Source organism: Bos mutus, chromosome 27 (genome assembly GCF_027580195.1).
Source record: "Bos mutus isolate GX-2022 chromosome 27, NWIPB_WYAK_1.1, whole genome shotgun sequence".
Classification (NCBI taxonomy): Eukaryota; Metazoa; Chordata; class Mammalia; order Artiodactyla; family Bovidae; genus Bos; species Bos mutus.
Genome location: NC_091643.1, coordinates 3575210 through 3595301, shown reverse-complemented (window position 1 = coordinate 3595301; position 20092 = coordinate 3575210). Strand labels below are relative to the sequence as shown.

Genomic DNA, 20092 nt, shown 5'->3' with positions numbered 1-20092 from the left:
CCCTGGAGGAGGGAATGGCAACCCACTGCAGTACTCTTGTCTGGAGAATCCCCAAGGACAGAGGAGCCTGGTGGACTGCAGTCCATGGGGCTGCAAAGAGTCGGACATGACTGAGTGACTAAGCACAGCACAGCACAGAGCGGTAAGAACAGGGAAGGACTTCCATGGTGGTCTGGTGGTTAAGATGCTGCACTTCCACTGGACGGGATGTGGGTTTGATCCCTGGTTGGGGAACCAAGATCCTGTATATCACGTGGTGGGGCCAAAAAATAAAACTGCAAAAAACCAAGACCATCTCTGACCACTGTGTACTGTACGTGTTCAGTCACTGAGTCGTGTCCAACTCTTTGTGGCTCCCTGGACTGTAGCCCACCAGGCTCCTCTGTCCATGGAATTCTCCAGGCAAGAATACTGGAGGGGGTTGCCATTTCCTCCTCCAGGAGGTCTTTCAGACCCAGGGATCAAACCTGCATCTCTTGTGTCTTCTCCATTGGCAGGTGGATTCCTTACCACTAGCGCCACCTGGGAAGCCCTCTGACCTCTACAAGCTCACATTTGGGGAATGGGGGGTTGGGGGGGGCGGGGATAGATATATAAATTATATGACAAGGTTTCCCAAGTGCTATGGGATGAATCATGTCCCCCAAAAAGTCCATCCGTTCAGTCCTAATCCCCAGAACCTCTGAATGTAACTGTATTTGAAGATACGATCCTTAAAGTCAAAATCAAATGAAAGCTAAGTCATTAGGGTAGAGCCTAATCCAATCTGACTGGTATGTTTACATGAAGGAGAACTTCAGACACAGCCAAGTGCAGAGGGAAGCTGGCATGAAGACACAGGGAGAGGACGGCCGTCTAGAGTCCACAGGAGCGGCCGGTCAGATCCTCTCCTCACAGGCCACGGAAAGAACCAAGCCTGCAGACACTTGGATCTTGGACTTGCCTCCGGAACCGTGAGAAGGAAGCTTCTGTGGGTTACCGCCCAGTCTGTCATGCTCTGTTTCAGCAGCCCTGCAAACTAACGCACCAGACTGTACTCCAGAGCTGTGCTGTGCTAAGTCGTTCCGGTGGTGTCCAACTCCATGTGACCCCAAGGACTGTAGCCCGCCAGGCTCCTCCACCCAGGGGGTTCTCCAGGCAGGAAGACTGGAGTGGGCTGCCGAGCAGCAGTGCTCATTCAGCTGCTGCAGAGTCGCCCAGAGGATTTCTTGACGCAGACTGGTAGGTCCCAGTAGAGTGTCTGGTCCAGGAGATCTAGGGGAGACTCTAGAACCTACCTTTCTTTTTTCCTTTTTTGGCCGTACTATGCCACTCTGTGGGGTTTTAGTTCCCCAACCAGGGATGGAACCCAAGCCCTGGGCAGCGAACGTGCAGAGTCTTAGCCACTGGACTGCCAAGGAATTCCCTGGAATCTGCATTTCTCACATGTTCTAAGGTGATGCAGGTGCCAGTCTGAAGACTGCATCCGAAGAACCACTGTCTTAGGGGTACAAAGTCCAGATTAAGGCTATCTCTAGTCAGGCAGAATCAAGATAGGAGTCCTCTCGCTCCCTCCCCCTGAGTCTAAAATGGGAAGTTTTCAAGTCTGAGTGTCACTCGGGTGCAGGAACAGGAGGGGGGCTGCCCGGGTGTGCTCGTCCCAGGGGCGGTCACGGCCACAAAGGTCTCAATCCTGAGGACACGGCAGCCGTGTCCATTCCTACAATTCCTACATTCCTACATTCCTACAATGTCCATTCCAGCCATGAGCGAGTCTTGGTTCTGAGCAGTAAGATCAGCAGTCCTCCCTGCATTGACAAGGTCATCGGGGGGGCAGACTGGGACTGAGCTCGGTCCTCCCTGTGCCACCGAACCCCAGCTCATGTGCCCAACACACAGCGAGGCCAAACTAACCAAAACGATGGAGTTCGGAGCAGAGAAAGGTTTATGGCAGGAACATGCAAGGAGACAGAGAGCTCATGCCCCCCAAAATCCTGAACTCCCCAAACTTCAGCAAAGCATTTTTAAAGGCAAGATGAGGAAGGGGGATGGTTGGTTTCTGCAAATTTTTTTGTGTAGGAATCCTTTGTTCTTGCAGCTGTCCATGTAGGTACAGCTACATGGACACGATGTTCCTGTAGACCTCCACCAAGACAAACGTTATTCTTCATTCTGAAACTTTTTATTGCTATACAAATGGAAAGTGTTATCCCCTTAAAGCCTTGAGAATGGGCTGTCCTGTCTATTTCAGGCTCTAGGCAACATTCTTTACGTAAAGCAAAAGCAATAGAATACAAAGGTTAGATGAATGGATAAAGGTGTGGTACACACACACACACACACACACACATAAAGGAATATTACTGAGCCATAAAAAGGGATGAAATTGTGCCATTTTCGGACACATGGATGGACCTAGAGTCTGTCATATAGAGTGAAGTAAGTCAGAAAGAGAAAAACAAATACTGTAGATTAACACATGTATGTGGAATCTAGAAAAATGGTACAGATGAACCTATTTTCAGGTCAGGAATAGATGTGGATGTAGAGAATGGATGTGTGGACACAGGGAGGGACGGAGGAATTGGGAGACTGGAAGTGACACGTATACAGCTGTATGTAAAACGGCTAGTGGGAACCTGCTGTAAAGCAGAGCAAGCCCAGCTTAGTGCTCTGCAATGACCTGGAGGGGTGGGGAGGGGGCGGGGGGAGGCTCAAGAGGGAGAGGATTTATGTGTACATATAGCTGATTCACTTCACTGCACAGCAGAAACTAACACAACATCGTAAAGCAATTATACTCCAATAAAAGAGAGAAGCAAAGCTCATGTGGACTCAGAGTTGTTCCTCCCTATTATTACACTGGCTTGAGAAGGCCATCAGGAGGTGTTGCCCCATTCAGCCAGAGACAGTGGACTGGAGGGAGGGGACAGAAGGATCGCCCTCTCTTGACCTCCCTACAGCCCAGGTGACTCTGGGCCCTGACCCCAAGTCACACTTCAGAAGGCCCAAGCCAGTCCCTCCTCTGGCCCCTCCCCCGCCAAGGGCGCCCACTTCTAGATCATCTCCAGATCTGAGCCCCCTGCCCGAGTGGCCTGGACTGCTTCCAGGGCCTGCACAAGCCTCTCCTTGGCTGTAGTTGTCGAACCACACGGCCAGTATCCAAAGCTCTGAGCAGTGCGTTGCTATCTGGGATGGAAGGAGCCCTAATCTGTAGTATTACTGATTTCCACAGTATCAACATTCCTACTGGGGCCAATTTCAAGACACCAGTGTGAAGTCAGCAGGGTCACAAAATTCCTTTAAAAAAAAAAATAGCTTCTCTTGCTATGGAATAAAAGCTGGAGTGCAGAAAACAGGGAACAGGCTAGTGGCCTTCATTTGTACTTTTGCCTCAGTCCTGTGTTTATTAGCAGCAAGCCAAGAGCACCATCCCAGACAGAGTACTGAAAAAGCAGAGACATCACTTTGCTGACAAAGGTCCGTACAGTCACAGCTATGGTTTTTCCAGTATCAAGTACGGAGATGAGACTTGGGCCACAAAGAAGACTGAGCACTGAAAAACTGATACTTTTGAACTGTAGTGTTGAGGACTCTTGAGAGTCCCTTGGACTGCGAGGAGATCAAACCAGTCAATCCTAAAGGAAATCAACCTTGAATATTCACTGGAAGGACTGATGCTGAAGCTGAAACTCCAGTACTTTGGCCACCTGATGCGAAGCGCAACAGAGGATGAGATGGTTAAATAGCATCATCGACTCGATGGACATGAATCTGAGCAAGGTCCAGGACAGAGTGAAGGACAGGAGAGCCTGGCATGCTGCAATCCATGAAGTCATAAAGAGTCGGACATGACTTAGCAACTGAACAACGGCAACAAAAGAAAATCACTCCTGCATCCACAGGGAGGCTGGGCCGGTCGGCCCCGACCGTGGCCGTCGTCGATGCGCTCACAAAGGAGGGCCTTCCGCCCTAATAGGCCTCCGTGCAGAAGCCAGTACCTCACAGCCACCCCCAGCCCCTTGTTCTTTCCAGGAGAGCCTGCTGCTCTCCACAGAGAGTCAAAGACCCTGTATATATGTTTGTTTTCCAGATTCACTTGCCAAATGAGACCCAACTGGCCAGTGGCAGCTGAGATGCATAGTCTGCGGGGACCTCCTCCTGAAAGAAATTTCCCCTCATACACAAGAGGAAGGTTTCTCCTCTTCTCCTCTGGACATAGTAATTCTGCTGTGATGCCTGACAAGGTGCCCACTTGCAATGTTACGAACATGCACAAGATGACAAAGAAACTTCTTTTGTTGTTTTGTTTTTATTAATTGTGATAAAATACGCATATCATAAAATTAACCACTTTCAAGCATATAGTTCAGTAGTGTTAAGTACCATCACATCATTGTGCAACCAGTCTCCAGAATTGTTTTCTTATCCATTTTTTGAAGTGTACTTGCTTCACAATGTTAATTTCTGCTGTACAGCAGTGACTCATTTATAAAAATACAGACATTCTTCTTCATATTCTTTTCCACTGTGGTTTACCACGGGTTACTGAATATAGTGCCCTGTGCTCTGCAGTAGGACTTTGTCCCTCCCGTATAAGTAGGTCACATCTGCTGACCCAGCCTCCCACTCCATCCCTCCGCTGCCCCTCTTTGGCAACAGCAGTCTGTTCTCTGTGTCTGTGAGTCTATTTCCATGTCATAGGTAGCTTCGTTTGTGTCGTAGTTTAGAATCCACATGTGATATGGGTGTTTGTCTTTCTCTGACTTCACTTAGCACAATAATCCCGAGGTCCATCCATGGTGCTGCACTTGGCATCGTTTCGTTCTTTTTTTCTGGATGAGTAATATTCCATTGCACAGATGCGCACATGTCCTTTATCCACTCGTCTGCCAGTGGGCATCCAGGTGATGTCTGTGTGTACTGTGAAGAGTGCTGCTATGAACGAAGGGGTGCCTGTATCTTTCTCAATTATGATTTTGTCTCCAGAACTTTTTTCATCTTGCAAAACTGAAGCTCTGAAATACCTCACCATCCTGCCCTACCCCGACCCTTCATCCCCAAACACCATTCTACTTCCTACTTTCTGTCTCTGTGAATGTGACCACTCCAAGTATATAAGTGGAATTATTTAGTATTTGTCCTTTTATAACTGGCTTATTTCACTTGGCATAAGGTTCATCCTAGTTGTGGGACATGCCAGAATTTTTCTTTTTTATGACTGAATAGTATTCCCATCACATACATATAATGTATTTTAGAATGTAAAATTATATAAAAGTATAATTATTATAATAAAAGTATATAGAAGTATAATTGTCTCGTATTCCCATCACGTACACATAAACATGAGCTGTGCATCATTCAGACACCAGTGAACACTCGGGCTGCCTCCACCCTTTGGCCACCATGAATAAGGCTGCTATAATCTGGATGTACAAATCCTTTTTCAAGACGCTGCCTTCAATTCTTCGGGGGTACAGTCCCAGAACTGGCACTGCTGGATCATACGGTAACCCTATTTTAAAAGCGTGAAGGGCTGCCATACCATTTCCACAGCAGCTGCACCACCTAACACCCACAGTGCACAGTGGTTCCGAAGCATCACGTCTTTAACAACACTATTTTCTTTTTCTGTTTTTCTGTTTGTTTGATGAACAACCACCACTATCTACGGGGAGTGAGGGGTGCTCTCGAGTTCTTGATGGCACTTGGAGCCACGGAACCAGCCTGGAACTACCCTGCCCTCAGAGGTCTTATGCAGGAAATAAGTAACAAATATCCTTATTGCTTTCATCCCGTTTAGGTAAGTCTTAAGTATCTTCTAGTTGATGCACTGCTCTTTCCATGAGACCCCAAACAGAAAGGACTAATTCAGGATTTTAATCTGTTTCTCATACAGGAAGTGCTTTAGATACGAACCTTCAAGTTTTGAATTTTCACAGATGTGAAGTTGCACTCTCACGTCCAGTTGCCTGTCAGCTCTCGTGTCTGGTGTGCGCCGCCACCCGCGTGCGTCCGCCGCGCTCTCGTGTCTGGTGTGCGCCGTCACCCGCGTGCGTCCGCTGCAAGTGGCTGTGCTGTGTACTTGCTGTACGGTGTTGTCCAAAGTAAAGCAGCACAGTATCTTCATTTCAAGCCCAGGGTGTCCAGAAGCAGATGTAAAAGCAGCAGTATATAGCTGACTGTGGTAGCTGGTACCTAGGCTAACTCTGTTGGCCTTAGGAACAAGTTGGACTTAATAGATGTGCTCTCAGAATGGAGCTCGTTTGCACGTAGGAGGCTTACTGTACTTTCCACTATGTGCTGCTTCCTGCACTCTTGGAACCTAACTCGAATTCTAGCCCAGGATCAAGTCATTCTGTAGAGCTATGCAAATACAAAGGAGTGCTCATAACCAGCTTTATCCATAATAACCCCAAACTGGAAACAGCCCAGATATTCATCAACAAGAAAAATAAACCGGTACACCCCTACAAAGGGATACTATGCAGCAACATACAGATCAGAGCAATAGTTACTGTCTCCTTAGCAGCGGGGATTGTCTGGAAAGGGGTACAAGGAGACTTTGGGGGTGATGGTAACGTTCTATCTCAGCTGGGTTTGGGGTTGCAGGGGCAGAATGCCTGTCACGCAGAGTGGAGACTGTACCCAAAGATGTGTGCATTTCCTTGTAAATTTTACATCAAAGGAACAAACTGTGAATTAATATTCACCTCTAGCAAAATGTATGCAAGCTGAAAATCTTAGGGGGAAGTTTCCTGGTGACTGCAGTTTACTTTATTAAAGTATTTTTGTAATAGATGAGGCTTCCCTGGTGACTCAGTGGGTAAAGAATCCACGTGCCAATGCAGGAGACACGGGGTCACAATCCTGATCCAGGAAGATCCCACATGCCGTGGAGCAGCTAAGCCTAGAGTCCTAACCACCGAGCCAGTGCTCTAGAGCCTGGGGGCCGCAACTGCTGAAGCCCCCGAGCCCCAGAGCATGTGCTCCTCAGCGAGGCGGGCCCCAGCACCGAGAAGCCCATGCACCGCAACTGGAGAGGAGCCCCGCCCTCTGCAACCAAGAGCCAGCACTGCCAAAAATAAATAAAATGATCTTTAAAAAATCAGGATCGGTGGGTGAATGGAAGGGTGGACAGATGTGTAAGAAGTACCGAATGATGATGGTAAGATACGGGTTTCAGGCGTCTGCGTGTTCCCTGTAAGATTCTTCTGACATCACCAGCTAAGAGCGTTGGAAAATGACAGTAGCTGAAGTTTTGGTTTCACACGGTAAAAAGTTTCTCTGAATTCCATGAGGGCTGGATAAAATTAAAAGGATGAAGAATACATTTGAATCAGTTCTAATGAGGTAGATGAAACTGGAGCCTATTATACAGAGTGAAGTAAGCCAGAAAGAAAAACACCAATACAGTATACTAAAGCATATATATGGAATTTAGAAAGATGGTAACAATAACCCTGTACACGAGACAGCAAAAGAGACACTGATGTATAGAACAGTCTATTAGACTCTGTGGGAGAGGGAGAGGGTGGGATGATTTGGGAGAATGGCATTGAAACATGTATAATATCATATATGAAACGAGTCGCCAGTCCAGGTTCGATGCAGGATACTGGATGCTTGGGGCTGGTGCACTGGGACGACCCAGAGGGATGGTTTGGGGAGGGAGGAGGGAGGAGGGTTCAGGATGGGGAACATATGTGTACCTGTGGCGGATTCATTTTGATATATGGCAAAACCAATACAATATTGTAAAGTTAAAAAATAAAATAAAATTAAAAAAAAAAAAGATGTAGGTGAGGCGATGAGAGAATCAACAGCAAACATTTTACACTCTTTTACACTTCTACTACAAATACTTACTCTTTGGTTAGGATCGAAGACGCAAGCGCTGCTTGCTGTGCAGGAAAGTCTGAGACAGAGCGCCCGGGGTTCACCGAGAACTCGAGGAGCCCCTGAGCCGACAGGTGAGGCGGGCGCCCTTCACCGGGTGCTCCTGACGTCTCTCCCACCCTGGGCCCTCCTCCGGCTTCACTGGAACCTCGGGGGAATGAAGCTCCTTGACACAACCCCCAGGCCCTGCACACTTCTGTCCCCAAGCCCCGAGAGGTGACTTGGAGCGAAAGGCAGCGGCAGGCCGGCCGGCAGGGCGCAGTCAGCCGGGCGCCCCCCTGCGGCGGCGGCCTCTGCCCAGCCGCCCCAGCAGTCGCCACTCGGGCGGCTCTTCTGTGTTGTTTGCAGACCATCACAAAGGTCAGCCCTGGAGGCGACGCTGGAGGGCACAGGGGTCGACAGCCTCGACTCCTCCAAGAGCCGAACTGTGAGGAGAAAGGTGTCCTCCAACCTCCAACCTCAGTAAACGCTGAGAACATTCGAAACTAAGACACGGAATGCTTCCCTTTCAGGACATGGAAGTTGCCTGTACCGTCAAGAAGCCGACGACCGCAGCCTCTGAGGTCGAAGTCCACCCTGGGCAAGGCCAGCACCGACCGGAAGCCTAAGGCCCCTCCCTGAGGGGCAGGTGACAGGACATGGACCTGGTCATCCTCTGGCCCTTGCTTCAGATGCTCCTGGGGAAGTTACAGGAATCGGCCGTGTGCGAAGGCGGAGGTCCCCGCCGGGTCAGTCCTTCCTGACAGCGCAGTTTCCAGCTGAGGAGGCGTAAATCAGGAGCTACCGCTCAGTCCCCTTCTCCTCACTCCAGCCCGAGGGCTTCTGAGAGACCCGCCCCCAGGCTGAGCCCCAGAGAGCCCCCCAGGCCTCCTCCCCTGGGACCAACCCCTCTCTCCTCCTTCTGCTCACGGGCAGTGACCTCATGTCTGAATAGGTTTCACTGTTGGCAGCAAGATTTTACTACCTTTCATTTAGTCTCGCAACCACTCTGTCCTTTTACAGAAGAGAGAACGTTTTACTGAAGGGTTGAGGGGATGACATTAGACTATTAGGTTTTCACTCCTTGCCTAAGAGCTTCCCCTTTAGCTCCTCTCAACAGCCCACATCTGCACAGAGCCAAGCAGACTTACTAAAAACCACTCTGCAAGGAGGGGACCCCAGCCGCGGCCTCTCTCTCCCACAGAACACCTGAGAGCAGACTCCAAGGCCCAGACATCTGGGTTTTGCAATCCGACTCTCCACTCAGTAGCTGTGCAAACGTGAATAAGTTACTTAAACTCTGAGCCTAGGTTTCTTCATCTAGAAAAACAGAATTACCTCTTGGGGTTAAGTAATAGTGGTGTGCTGGGAGTGTTTAACAGCTGGCTCCCTGAGGAGGAGTATCATACATATGAGTGTGCATCTACTGTTCTTACTGAAAGGCTATATAGTGCACAGTATACAAAGTGTACGATCCTCTTTACTGTTAACTCCATATATACAGTTCTCACAGAATGCATGCCTTTATTTTTGCCAAAGTTGCAACTGACAAATGTAGTTCTGGCATGCTGACTGACATTTTAAATATATTAATACAATAAATGTGTCCATGCTCCATCACTTCTGTCAGGTCCGACTCTTTGCGACCCCATGGACTGTACATGGGATTCTCCAGGCAAGAATAGTGGAGTGGGTTGCCATGCTCTCCTCCAATACAATAAAACAAACAATAAAAACGACATCAGAACTTGTCTTGTTTATCAATGATGTGAGAAATTTCTTTGCTGAACCAGGTAATACTTTTCAACTACTGGACTATTTCTTCATTTTTCTATGCTATTTGCAATGGTTAACAGCAACAGACGTGAGACACTTATAAGTTTAATCTGTATCCTTAACATTTTCTCCATCACTTTCTCAAGCCTATAAAATCAACAAAACAATAAATCAAGCCCTGATTCAGAGCATGTGCAGATTTTCATGGTATAGATAATCCCTTGGCAGGGAGATGGGAAGGTGTGCAGAAACACGCTGACATAAAGGATTCCCACCATGCACTTACACACACATAAAGCATTAATAATACGTTTAAAATAATTAGGGAGAGATGAGCTTTAAGTATTACCCCTTCAAATATAACTCAATTGTAAACTTACCTAACTTAATTTTTAATAATGGTTGTTTCTACCAACCAGGTGGCTAAATCCCTGACCAGGTCACACCAGACCTCAGGAGCCCCCGAGCTGGGCCCCGCACAGCATGGCAAGAGCAGCCCCTGCAGGACTTGGCTGCTGTGACTGGGGACCACCTGCTCCACAGGCATACGCCTTTACAACACTGTCTGGATTGGTGCCCTGGATTTTCATGGAACCTCACTTTGCACTAAAAAATAAAAAATCCTGAGACACAGATGTTCAGTAAATGTAAGTAATGAGGAAGTAAACCATCAGTTTATTCCTCAAAAATCCTGTCCGACAAAATAGCTTTGAAAAAGAGCAGCCACTTCGATGGTGGGGGGGGGGGGGGGGGACACAGAAAAATGATCAAGACAGAACGCAAGTGCGGGTGCTTTCCAGATTGGAAACTACCCTACTTGTGTTTAACTGTAGAATCTGCACAGGAAATATCTTTTGTAGGAGGCAAAAACAGATGAAAATGTACAAGCAAAGCAACAAAGTAATGGGGCGGGGGGAACCGCTGAGGTTAAGGATAAGAAGAGTTCAGAGAAAAATGAAGCAGCAGATGAGAAAACAGCTTACCTCAGACACCTTAGAAGGTCATATTCAGTTCCGTGTGCCAGCTTCGCTGGTGGTTCAGGCAGTGAAGAATTTGCCTGCAACGTAGGAAACCCAGGTTCAATCCCTGGGTCAAGAAGATCCCCTGGAGGAGGGCAAGCAACCCACTCTAGTATTCTTGCCTGGAGAACCCCATGGACAGTGGAGCCTGGCGGGCTATAGTCCATGGGGTCACAGAGTCAGGACAAGCGACTTAGAACACAATTATCCTGGGTTTGTGCCGGAGTCTTTAACATTGGGCTCACTCTCTTTGGTTATCTGTGTTAAAATGCAGGGGCAATGCTCATCCTGAGAGCACGATCACCTTCTGGGGAATGTGCCCCACATAAAGGGCTCTAGAGAGGCTCTGAGCTTCCTCCAAGCCTGCACTCATGGTTCCTGCTGCTGCTGCTGCTGCTGCTGAGTCGCTTCAGTCGTGTCCAACTCTGTGCGACCCCAGAGACAGCAGCCCACCAGGCTCCCCCGTCCCTGGGATTCTCCAGGCAAGGACACTGGAGTGGATTGCCATTTCCTTCTCCAATGCATGAAAGGGAAAAGTGAAAGTGAAGTCGCTCAGTCGTGCCTGACTCTTAGCGACCCCATGGATTGCAGCCCACCAGGCTCCTCCGTCCATGGGATTTTCCAGGCAAGAGTACTAGAGTGGGGTGCCATTGGCTCCTACACACGCTCAATTCAAAGTGTTGTTTTAAATGAGCCTACTACTCTGGTGTCTAAAAATCACCCCGAGGCCAGCAACTTTCACACTGTGAAGGGCAACTCTGACAAGGCTCCTAGAATACAGGCCATAGTTGTTCCTCAACTCTAGAAAGAAAGAAAGTGAAGTCACTCAGTCATGTCTGACTCTTTGCGACCCCATGGACTGTATCCTGCCAGGCTCCTCTGTCCATGGGATTCTCCAGGCAAGAATACTGGAGTGGGTTGCCATTTCCTTCTCCAGGGATCTTCCTGACTCAGGGATTGAACCCGGGTCTCCTGCATTGCAGGCAGACTCTTTACTGTCTGAGCCACCAGGGAAGCCCCCAGACTAAGAATTAAGAAAAGCAAATGTAAGAAGTTTTAATAGGCCTGCTGCTGCTATGTCGCTTCAGTCATGTCCGACTCTGTGCGACCCCATAGACGGCAGCCCACCAGGCTCCCCCATCCCTGAGATTCTCCAGGCAAGAACACTGGAGTGGGTTGCCATTTCCTTCTCCAATGCATGAGTGAGTGTTAAAACTAACACCAGATCCATGAACTGGCTGTTTTTACTCAGTTACTCAGCAGCAGTATTTCCAAAACTTGCAAGGATTTCCATCTGTTTTGCTTTCCATCAACCACACATTTATTTCAAGTTCATTGTTTCTCACCCTGTGCAAAAAAGGGGCAAAACCCGATATAAGTTTGTACAATACTCAACAGAATATGATCAACATCCTGATCAAAACTTGAAGTGGGTTACCAGGGACTTTCTCCTGAAAGCATACTTTCCAAAGAGCCTTAGAAGAGCTCAGCACAGAAAAAAACGGGGTGGAGAGGGTGGTGTTTATCTGGTGGAGAACCTTTGGGAAAAAAGCTGCATCCTCCTAAACCCTTCCTTAAAGGACACACGCACATCTGCTCATCAGAGAACACGAATGCCGTGAAGGCCTCTCGGTCACCTTGGTTAACCCAGTGTTTCCACATTCATTTCATCAAGGAGCCCATGTCTCCCACCTGACATCAACTAACATTCACAGCAAAGTAGGGGATATCACCGGTCTTGGAAACAACTGCGGGAAACGCTGGTTTAAGTGGCCCACACGGCTGCATACCCTGTAAGGTGAGAGGAGGCGGTGGTCGTGCAGAGGCTCCCGACCCGGTTCATGGTCATCGCCGAGCCCTGTCTACACCAGGTCCCCTACCCGCCTCTCCACATTCCCTAACCAGGAAGACCACCTCATCTCACACAGCAAACCTCCATTCAGCTGGCATCATAGAAAACTAACAGTCTTTTCTGGAATCTCTAAACAAACTCTGAAGTCTCCTTTTTTAAAAAGTCCTACATATTTATACCCCCCCAACCCACCCCATGCTGAATCAGAGATCTACATAAAAGAGACCCTGCTCTGCTCAAGGGAACGCAGTAAGGTAATTATAGATGGTCTTACAAAAAACTCGAGATAGGAAAATACCAAATATCACACCTGGTTAGAAATAATATTTATTATTCCCTCCCGCCATGTACAGATTACTTTTCAGAAACATGAACGTATTATCCATGTCTTCATCAATAACAGTTTGTAGAAAATAAACTTAATTCATATCTTGTCAACAATATAGTTCTATCATTTTTTTGAAACAATAGCCATTTTATTTTTCCATGTTAGTTCAAGAATAGCTTCAAGTTTTACATTTCAGATCAAACCAAGACAATCTTTGTTTCTAGGTAATTGCCTGACAGAGCCCCCCCCCACCCCCTAAAAAATTCTATACCCTAAGTGATAAACTCTTCTTGTACATTCAGCAAACTTTATATTGGAAAAGAAAAAGAATAATTGAGATAGGTACTTACTCTCGTGCACAGTAATAAATCTAGCTGAGCTTCTACTCCTTGCTTTGCAATGATGTTTACATAAAATAAATCGTATCTTATCAAGTTACAATGGTAATTTCTTGAAATGTGTTTATGGAAGCTATACACTTAATCCACTGAAATTTCCTTCTGATTTTTGAATCTGCAATTAAACCATCGCCATAAGGAAAAGCTTCATCCCAAGAAGATGTTTCCCCTTTTCCTCAGCTATTTCTCTCTAAAGGCTTGAATCGTCTCTCAGATCATGTAAAGAGATACGTTAAAAGCACAAGAAAAAAATGTTTTAGCTTGCTGACATAATGCCCTTAAGTTTGCTGACATAATGCCCATGTCTTAACTTTAAAATGTAAAATCAGAGTTAAAGCATCACTTAATTCATACAGTACATTGTTAATCGACAGTATCCCACCAACTTAGAAGATCCCCAAACTGGCTGTCTTCTCCGCTTTTATCAATAGTAAGTTTATAACCAATGACTCAATCAAAGAATGTGCTTGTAGTAGGCTGCTGGTTTAACTTTAGAATTACAAGTTTCAATCGTGGGCTATTTTCAGATATAGAAACGCTAAGAGTGGCATATGAACTATTAAATTTGTTTCCCATTACCTACAGGAAGAATTTGTTCAAATAAAATTTTACAAGACAAAATGCAAATCTCTATACCTATATATAGATGTATACATGTATATATTGAACCTAACTAAAGTTTTATAAGCAATACTAACATAGTTCTGGTTACACATTCCTAAAGACTTAGTAACTGCTTTAAAGATATATGTTATAAAGAGGCTTATGCAAAAGGCAAAAATTAAGAAACAACATGATCTTTGAGGTTCTCAGTATTACGTCAAAAAGCTGTTTCTATTTCCCATAGAAGAAAACTATGCATTTATCTTCGGAAAAAAATTATAAAAAGATAATGCTATCATGTGAAGAATTCACAAAAACTATACTGTATATCCCATAAAAGTCATACCTATTTAAGGTAAATCACAATTATGGTTTACATTGTACTACAGACATCACCATCACCTTTCCTCTTTAATAAAGAGAGGGTTTAATTCTTTCTTAACTTCCTTAACTAGTGCCACAGAAATTCAAGTCCTAGTAGCAACAAGTTAAACAAGGTTACAAAATAAGGCATTCTGCTCACATGTCATTAAAGTAACAGGCTGAGATAGTAAAGGGGACCTTTTCATTTTTGTAATTTTATATAATCTAAAAATTATACAGAAGGCAATCTTCACCCAAAAAATCCAATTAGCTGCTATCTTCCAGGGCAACAGAAAAACATACATAAGATCCTCAACTTTCTGGTGATTTTCTCCAACTGCCATAAAAAGGCCAATCTTACCTTCTAAGATTGTAACTGTAAGATGTAATAAAGCCCAAGAACAGAAATAAGGATGAAATGTCTGACTGTTCCTAAGCCTACAGGTCACACACTAAATGATTTTTCAAATTATAGGTGAAATCTAATTTGACAAAATCCCTGTAGTGTTATTTAGGGGAAAAAAAAAACAAAACAAGTGGCTTCAGAACACACTTGCACACCTGCATTCACACACACAGGCACACATCGACATGTGAAACGGTCTTCTTAAACGTTGGTTCTCCAGAAAGAATCAAAATGTTTATCATCAAGCTGCAGCATGTGTATTAAGTGGCAGCAATGAAATCTTTTTAGCACAAGGTAAGAATCTGAATGAACTTTTAAATGACCAGTACCTGAACCAAAAATTTTACTAGAGATGAACTCTAAAATACTTATTTTTTGAAAATCTGGACTCAACTGCCTGTTGCACTTAAGTGTTGCTTAAATAAACAAAAATAGAGCATAAATTCAGCCTCTACTCTCTAAACATTTAAAGCAATGGTTATGTTATCAACAGGTAAAATGCACCTAATCTGGGTCTTTTGACACCTCTTGTTTTAAGTTTATTGTATGATAAAGTTCTTCACAGTTTAAAATATTGTGAAGAGATATATTTATGTATAACTATATTCACATGGATATTATGTACACTGCTATGTACTTAATGTACCCATAATCTTTGAACATGTGTGTGCCAGAGGATACCCCACACCTACGCAGGAACCCTGAATAGCAGATTGGTGTGGACTGAAATGATTTCTCAGAAAAGAGTAGAAGTTAAAAAAAAAAAAGATAATTATTATGAATAATTATAACAAAAATTTTACCGTATTTACATAGTGCCTATCTCCCAAGAGGTAAAGATGCTTTACAGACGGTGGTTAGGCCGTGTGGGGCGGGCCTGGGGAAGGATCGGCTCTCATTTCCACAAGCAGGGAGCCTCCCAGGCCCGCGCACGCTCACGACGGCGGGGCCCCCACACCGAGGTCTCCTAACTCGCGGGGCCTCAACCGGCAGAGCAGAGTCCCGTGGTGAAGTCAAGCTTCCGTCTGACAGAACTTCCACCGCAGAGGGTACCTTCAGGCCCTCAGATCCTTGTGGTTACGCATTACATTTATGTCACAGGGAGATCAAAATGGTTTTTGGTTTTGGCAGATGAGCAAGTCTAACATTCAGTGTGAGTGTAATTCAGTGTAGCTTCTCCAGTTAAGTGCTGCACAGCCGGCGGGTCTCGGGACGGCGCGCGGCCTCCAGCCAGGGCTGAGGAAACCCGGCGGCGGCTGCGGAACGGCCTGCGGCTCGTCGGCCGCGAGGTCTCCTCCACCTCCATGGACGGCGCGCACAGAGAAATCAGCGTTTCAGCACATGTCCAGTTAGCCTGGGTCGATTCGTGTCTAAGTCAGCGAAGGCCTTAGGGGTGAACTTTAAAGGCCAGGAGCTCCTCAGAGTGCATGTTGTTTAAAGAGCGAAGATCTGGCAACTTTAGGAGAAGTTTTGTAAAAATAGAGGCCTCGTTTGGGTGGTTTTTCATTATTAAGGTCCTGAGCGCGCGGATGAGCGTTTCCTGCAAAGCCTCCACGGAGTTGACGTTTTCTATCCCCGATCGATCTGCGGAGAGCCAGGAGCAGAGGGAGAGGAGACGACAGTGTTACTAACCATAACAGTCATAACTCGTACTTGTCAGTCTCATTAATGAGCTCAAACCAAAGTTTTACACATGGGAACAAAGGCAAAAGATACCTGACAGGGTTTTTTAAAGCCCAATGGCAAATGTTTGTAGCTATTAATCATATTATAAAATACGTACCACATAGTACACCTGAGAAATTAAAATTCTTTGTACCGCTTAGGTATCTTTGCTCACAAAAATCTAGAGGTTCTGATTTTTTAAATACGATACCACCTAATTTCAACTGCTTCTAATGAGCAAAACGAGAGGAGTCGTGTGGTTTGGAAGTGTATTTTCACCCCATACGGAACACTCCACATGTGCCTGTTACCACGGGCGGCAGGCACCCGGGACCCACGCGTGGACCCCTCTCCCCGTGAGTGGGCCAGACTCACGACTGAATGCAGTATCACAGGAAAAACCATGGCTTCCACCTCAGACAGTCCCACTGCTCGCTCTGAGGAAAGCCAGATGCCATGTGAGGTGCCCCAAGATGTGGCCCAAGTGCTCAGGAACTGAGGGCTGTCTCCAGCAGACAGCAACCAAGACACCCAGTGGGACAACTCACAAAGAACCGAGTCCTGCCAACCACCACGTGAATAAGCCTGGAGGGCAATCTTGCCCAAGCGAAGCCTTCATATGGACAGCCGACAGCTTGAACACTACCTCCTCAGAAACCCTGAGCTGAGCGCACCCATAGCCCAACCCTCAGAAACTGAGAGAGAATAAATGGACGCGTTTTTAAGCCCCGGAATCTCTGGGTAACTTGTTATGCAGTAGTAGTTATCTAACATAGCACACAACTTTATTATCTGTTCAGTTCAGTTCAGTTGCTCAGTTGTGTCTGACTCTTTGCGACCCCATGGACTGCAGCACGCCAGGCCTCCCCGTCCATCACCAACTCCCTATTAATAGTTGTATTTACTTTCATTTAGCATACTGTGTTTATTAAATTCATCATACAAAAATGTTAATAAGTTAGTGATTTAATATAAATCAGCAATAAAGGAAACTACCTTTAAAAGAACCAAACCATGGGCTTTTTTCATCAGCAAGGGCTATTTCTTCCCTTTACAACAGGAGACAGTCGTACACAAGAAATATTCAATGGCTCCAAGAAAAGGGGGTTGTAATTAGCAAGAAAAAACTTCTTCAAGGAAACAAAATTCTCTGGCCATTTACACCCTTGTTTCATTTTTTTAACAAGGAAATCAGGGAGGTCTTCCATTGTGACTGGTAGCTGAAAAAGGCTACTTGGAATGGGAACACTCAAAACAAGGACTAAAATTTAATAGTAAAGGATGGGAGGCTGATTAACTCGATGCAGGAAAAAAATGATGAAAACAGTTTCATATTACATTTAATAAAATTTGGATTATTGCTACAACTGTGCTAATTATTAAAGAAACAGAAACAAACTGAATGCTGACTACTGCTTGGGGGTGGCAGGGAGGGAAATCAACTTTTCACACAAAACTGTAAGATGGACAAAAGATCTCCTCTCGACACCAGACTTTGGCCATACAATCACAGGATCATCTCTGGAAAACTACTTAAAGCTTTGTAATAATGCTTCCAAGACCCTCCCTTGCCTTTAATGGTCAAGCAATTGTTTTCTTTAACGGTCTTGCAATTCATTAATTCATTCACCAAACACTTGAATGAGTGTGGTTACCGGTATATGTGTGCGTAGTTGCTCAGCCGTGTCCAACTCTTGCGACCCACAGACCGGAGCCCGCCAGGCTCCTCTGTCCATGGGGATTTTCCAGGCAAGAATACTGGAGTGGCTGCCACTGCCTTCTCCAGGTTACCTGTATGGTGCTGGGGAATACGCAGTGACCGTGACACACTGCAAGTCCTCATATTTAGAGAGCTGGCGTTCTGACAGAAGAAAGGAGCTGGTTTACACTACATCATCTGTAATTTACAACAACAACTGGGAAAAAATGAGAACGATCCCCAAACAAAACATCTACATGGCAGTAGTACCAGTACCAAACAGTGCGTGGAAAAGGACATTTGAGTGAGTTTTATATGGGGTTGATCCCCAGTGATTATCCTGACTTTCAGTGGCCCATGCCTCTCTATTCAACTCCCTCCACTGTACCTAAGAATGTTAATCATAAAAAACCACAGTTTCATGATTTCGAGGCCAGAGGACCTAACTACAAACCCAGCTGATCATAAACAATCCCCTAGCAACCGAGACACTAGAGGCACAGACTGAAACGGAAACTCATCTTCCAGACGGTGCACCACGAGCTGTACTGCTGGTCGGGACACAGGTTTCCGCGTCCTTCACCATTTCTCGAGAACTCCTTGACTGTCCGCCTATAGACGGACGTGAAATCCCCTCTACCAGCCCCACGTGGGGACAACTGACACCGCACCCCGACGAGCCCAGCCTGACACCCGCAGGCCAGTCTGACCTCCACCTGGGAGGGATTCTGCCCTTCCACACAGCCTGAAAAAGAACTAGCCTTCCAGGTGCAACTGCTCTTCTCCTCACGGTATCAAGATCCTCCCCATCACTCAGGCAAGTAAGTTTGAGACTTCTCTCTGAACAGCTAGAGCTGTTCTGTTAACAAGCAGTACAGGGGGAAGGCTTCTGAAGCCAGACTGGTAGGGGTGCACACGCCTGATCAGCTGATTATTAAAATGTGACCTCAGACAAATTATTTAAGCCCCCACCCCTGCCGTTCCTCAACCTCCTCGCCTGTGTAACTGAAGACAGCACGTCCTAGCTCACAGGCAGGGTCTGTTGTGAAGACAAAATTACAAAACGAGACCGTTAACCAGCACGTCATCTGACAACAACCAAAACAAAGCAAAAACCAGAAGGCAAGGGTAGATTCCAAGAAAAACAAAAGCTATTTTGAATATAAAGCAAACCGTAATGTTGCTAATTCTAAGCGGTTAGCAGAAGATACAGAAAGACAATCCATCTGTTACCTGACACCTGAACGTCCCGTCAGGAAGCACAGGTTTGGGGGAGAGTGAGTCTAAGTTGCCTTGTTACCCTTGCAGCCCCACTGAGGGAACACTGTGAGTACTATCCCCATAATCATAACACTTAAATACGGATGCTTTCCTGTTCAGTTTTTAGAATCAACTGATAAAGCACGGAAGACAGTCACATCTCTAGAACAGGATGTAAATGTTTTCATTCTTGACAACACGTAAGAAACGCTAGGACCAAAGAAGTCAGGCTGCAGAAAAAGTGGGATGCGCCTCCCTGGACATGGGGATGCACGAGCCGAACTCCTGAGGGTCACAGACAAGCGAAGGAGCAGAGTGGGGGGCACATCACAGTCATTAAATAACTAAAGTAACCGGGGGGAGAAAACAAACATAAAAACTGAGAGGGAAAAATGAGAGGGTGCTTTCATTTATCAGCTGAAAAGTCAAAGACGCTCAGTCGTGTCCGACTCTTTGCAACCCAATGGACTATACAGAATATTGGAGTGGGTTGTCTTTCCCTTCTCCAGGGGATCTTCCCAACCCAGGAATCAAACCAGGGTCTCCTGCATTGCAGGCGGATTCTTTACCAGCTGGAGCTATCATTGATCCGTTACATCTACTAGATAAAAAGGCATAAGGATAGTATTTCGAGTTGGATCAGCAATCATCAGAATAAGCCTGAAGAATAGGCTAGCAAGAGAATAAAGAGACTTTCCATTTTATACCCTCCCACCATTACTGGATTTTATTTTCCTGCTTTAAAAATAACAATAGTCGTTTTCTAAGTGACAAAGATTTAAATTTGATATGAACATTATCATCAAGTAGAACAATATCATTTTAAGATGCAGGTATTTCTGTGTTGCTTGTATATCCTCATG

At 45.9% G+C, this 20092-nt stretch overlaps 1 protein-coding gene across 1 annotated transcript in view; it reads right to left on the bottom strand.

Moving 5' to 3' along the window:
- Window positions 1-12816: 12816 nt before the first annotated feature.
- The window catches only part of NR1D2 (nuclear receptor subfamily 1 group D member 2), a 28613-nt gene continuing 21337 nt past the window's right edge, over window positions 12817-20092 (bottom strand). The window contains exon 8 of the mRNA XM_070364323.1: window positions 12817-16189. Coding sequence (XP_070220424.1) covers window positions 15993-16189 — 197 coding nt within the window. The 3' untranslated portion in view covers window positions 12817-15992. The remainder of the gene's footprint in view (window positions 16190-20092) is intronic.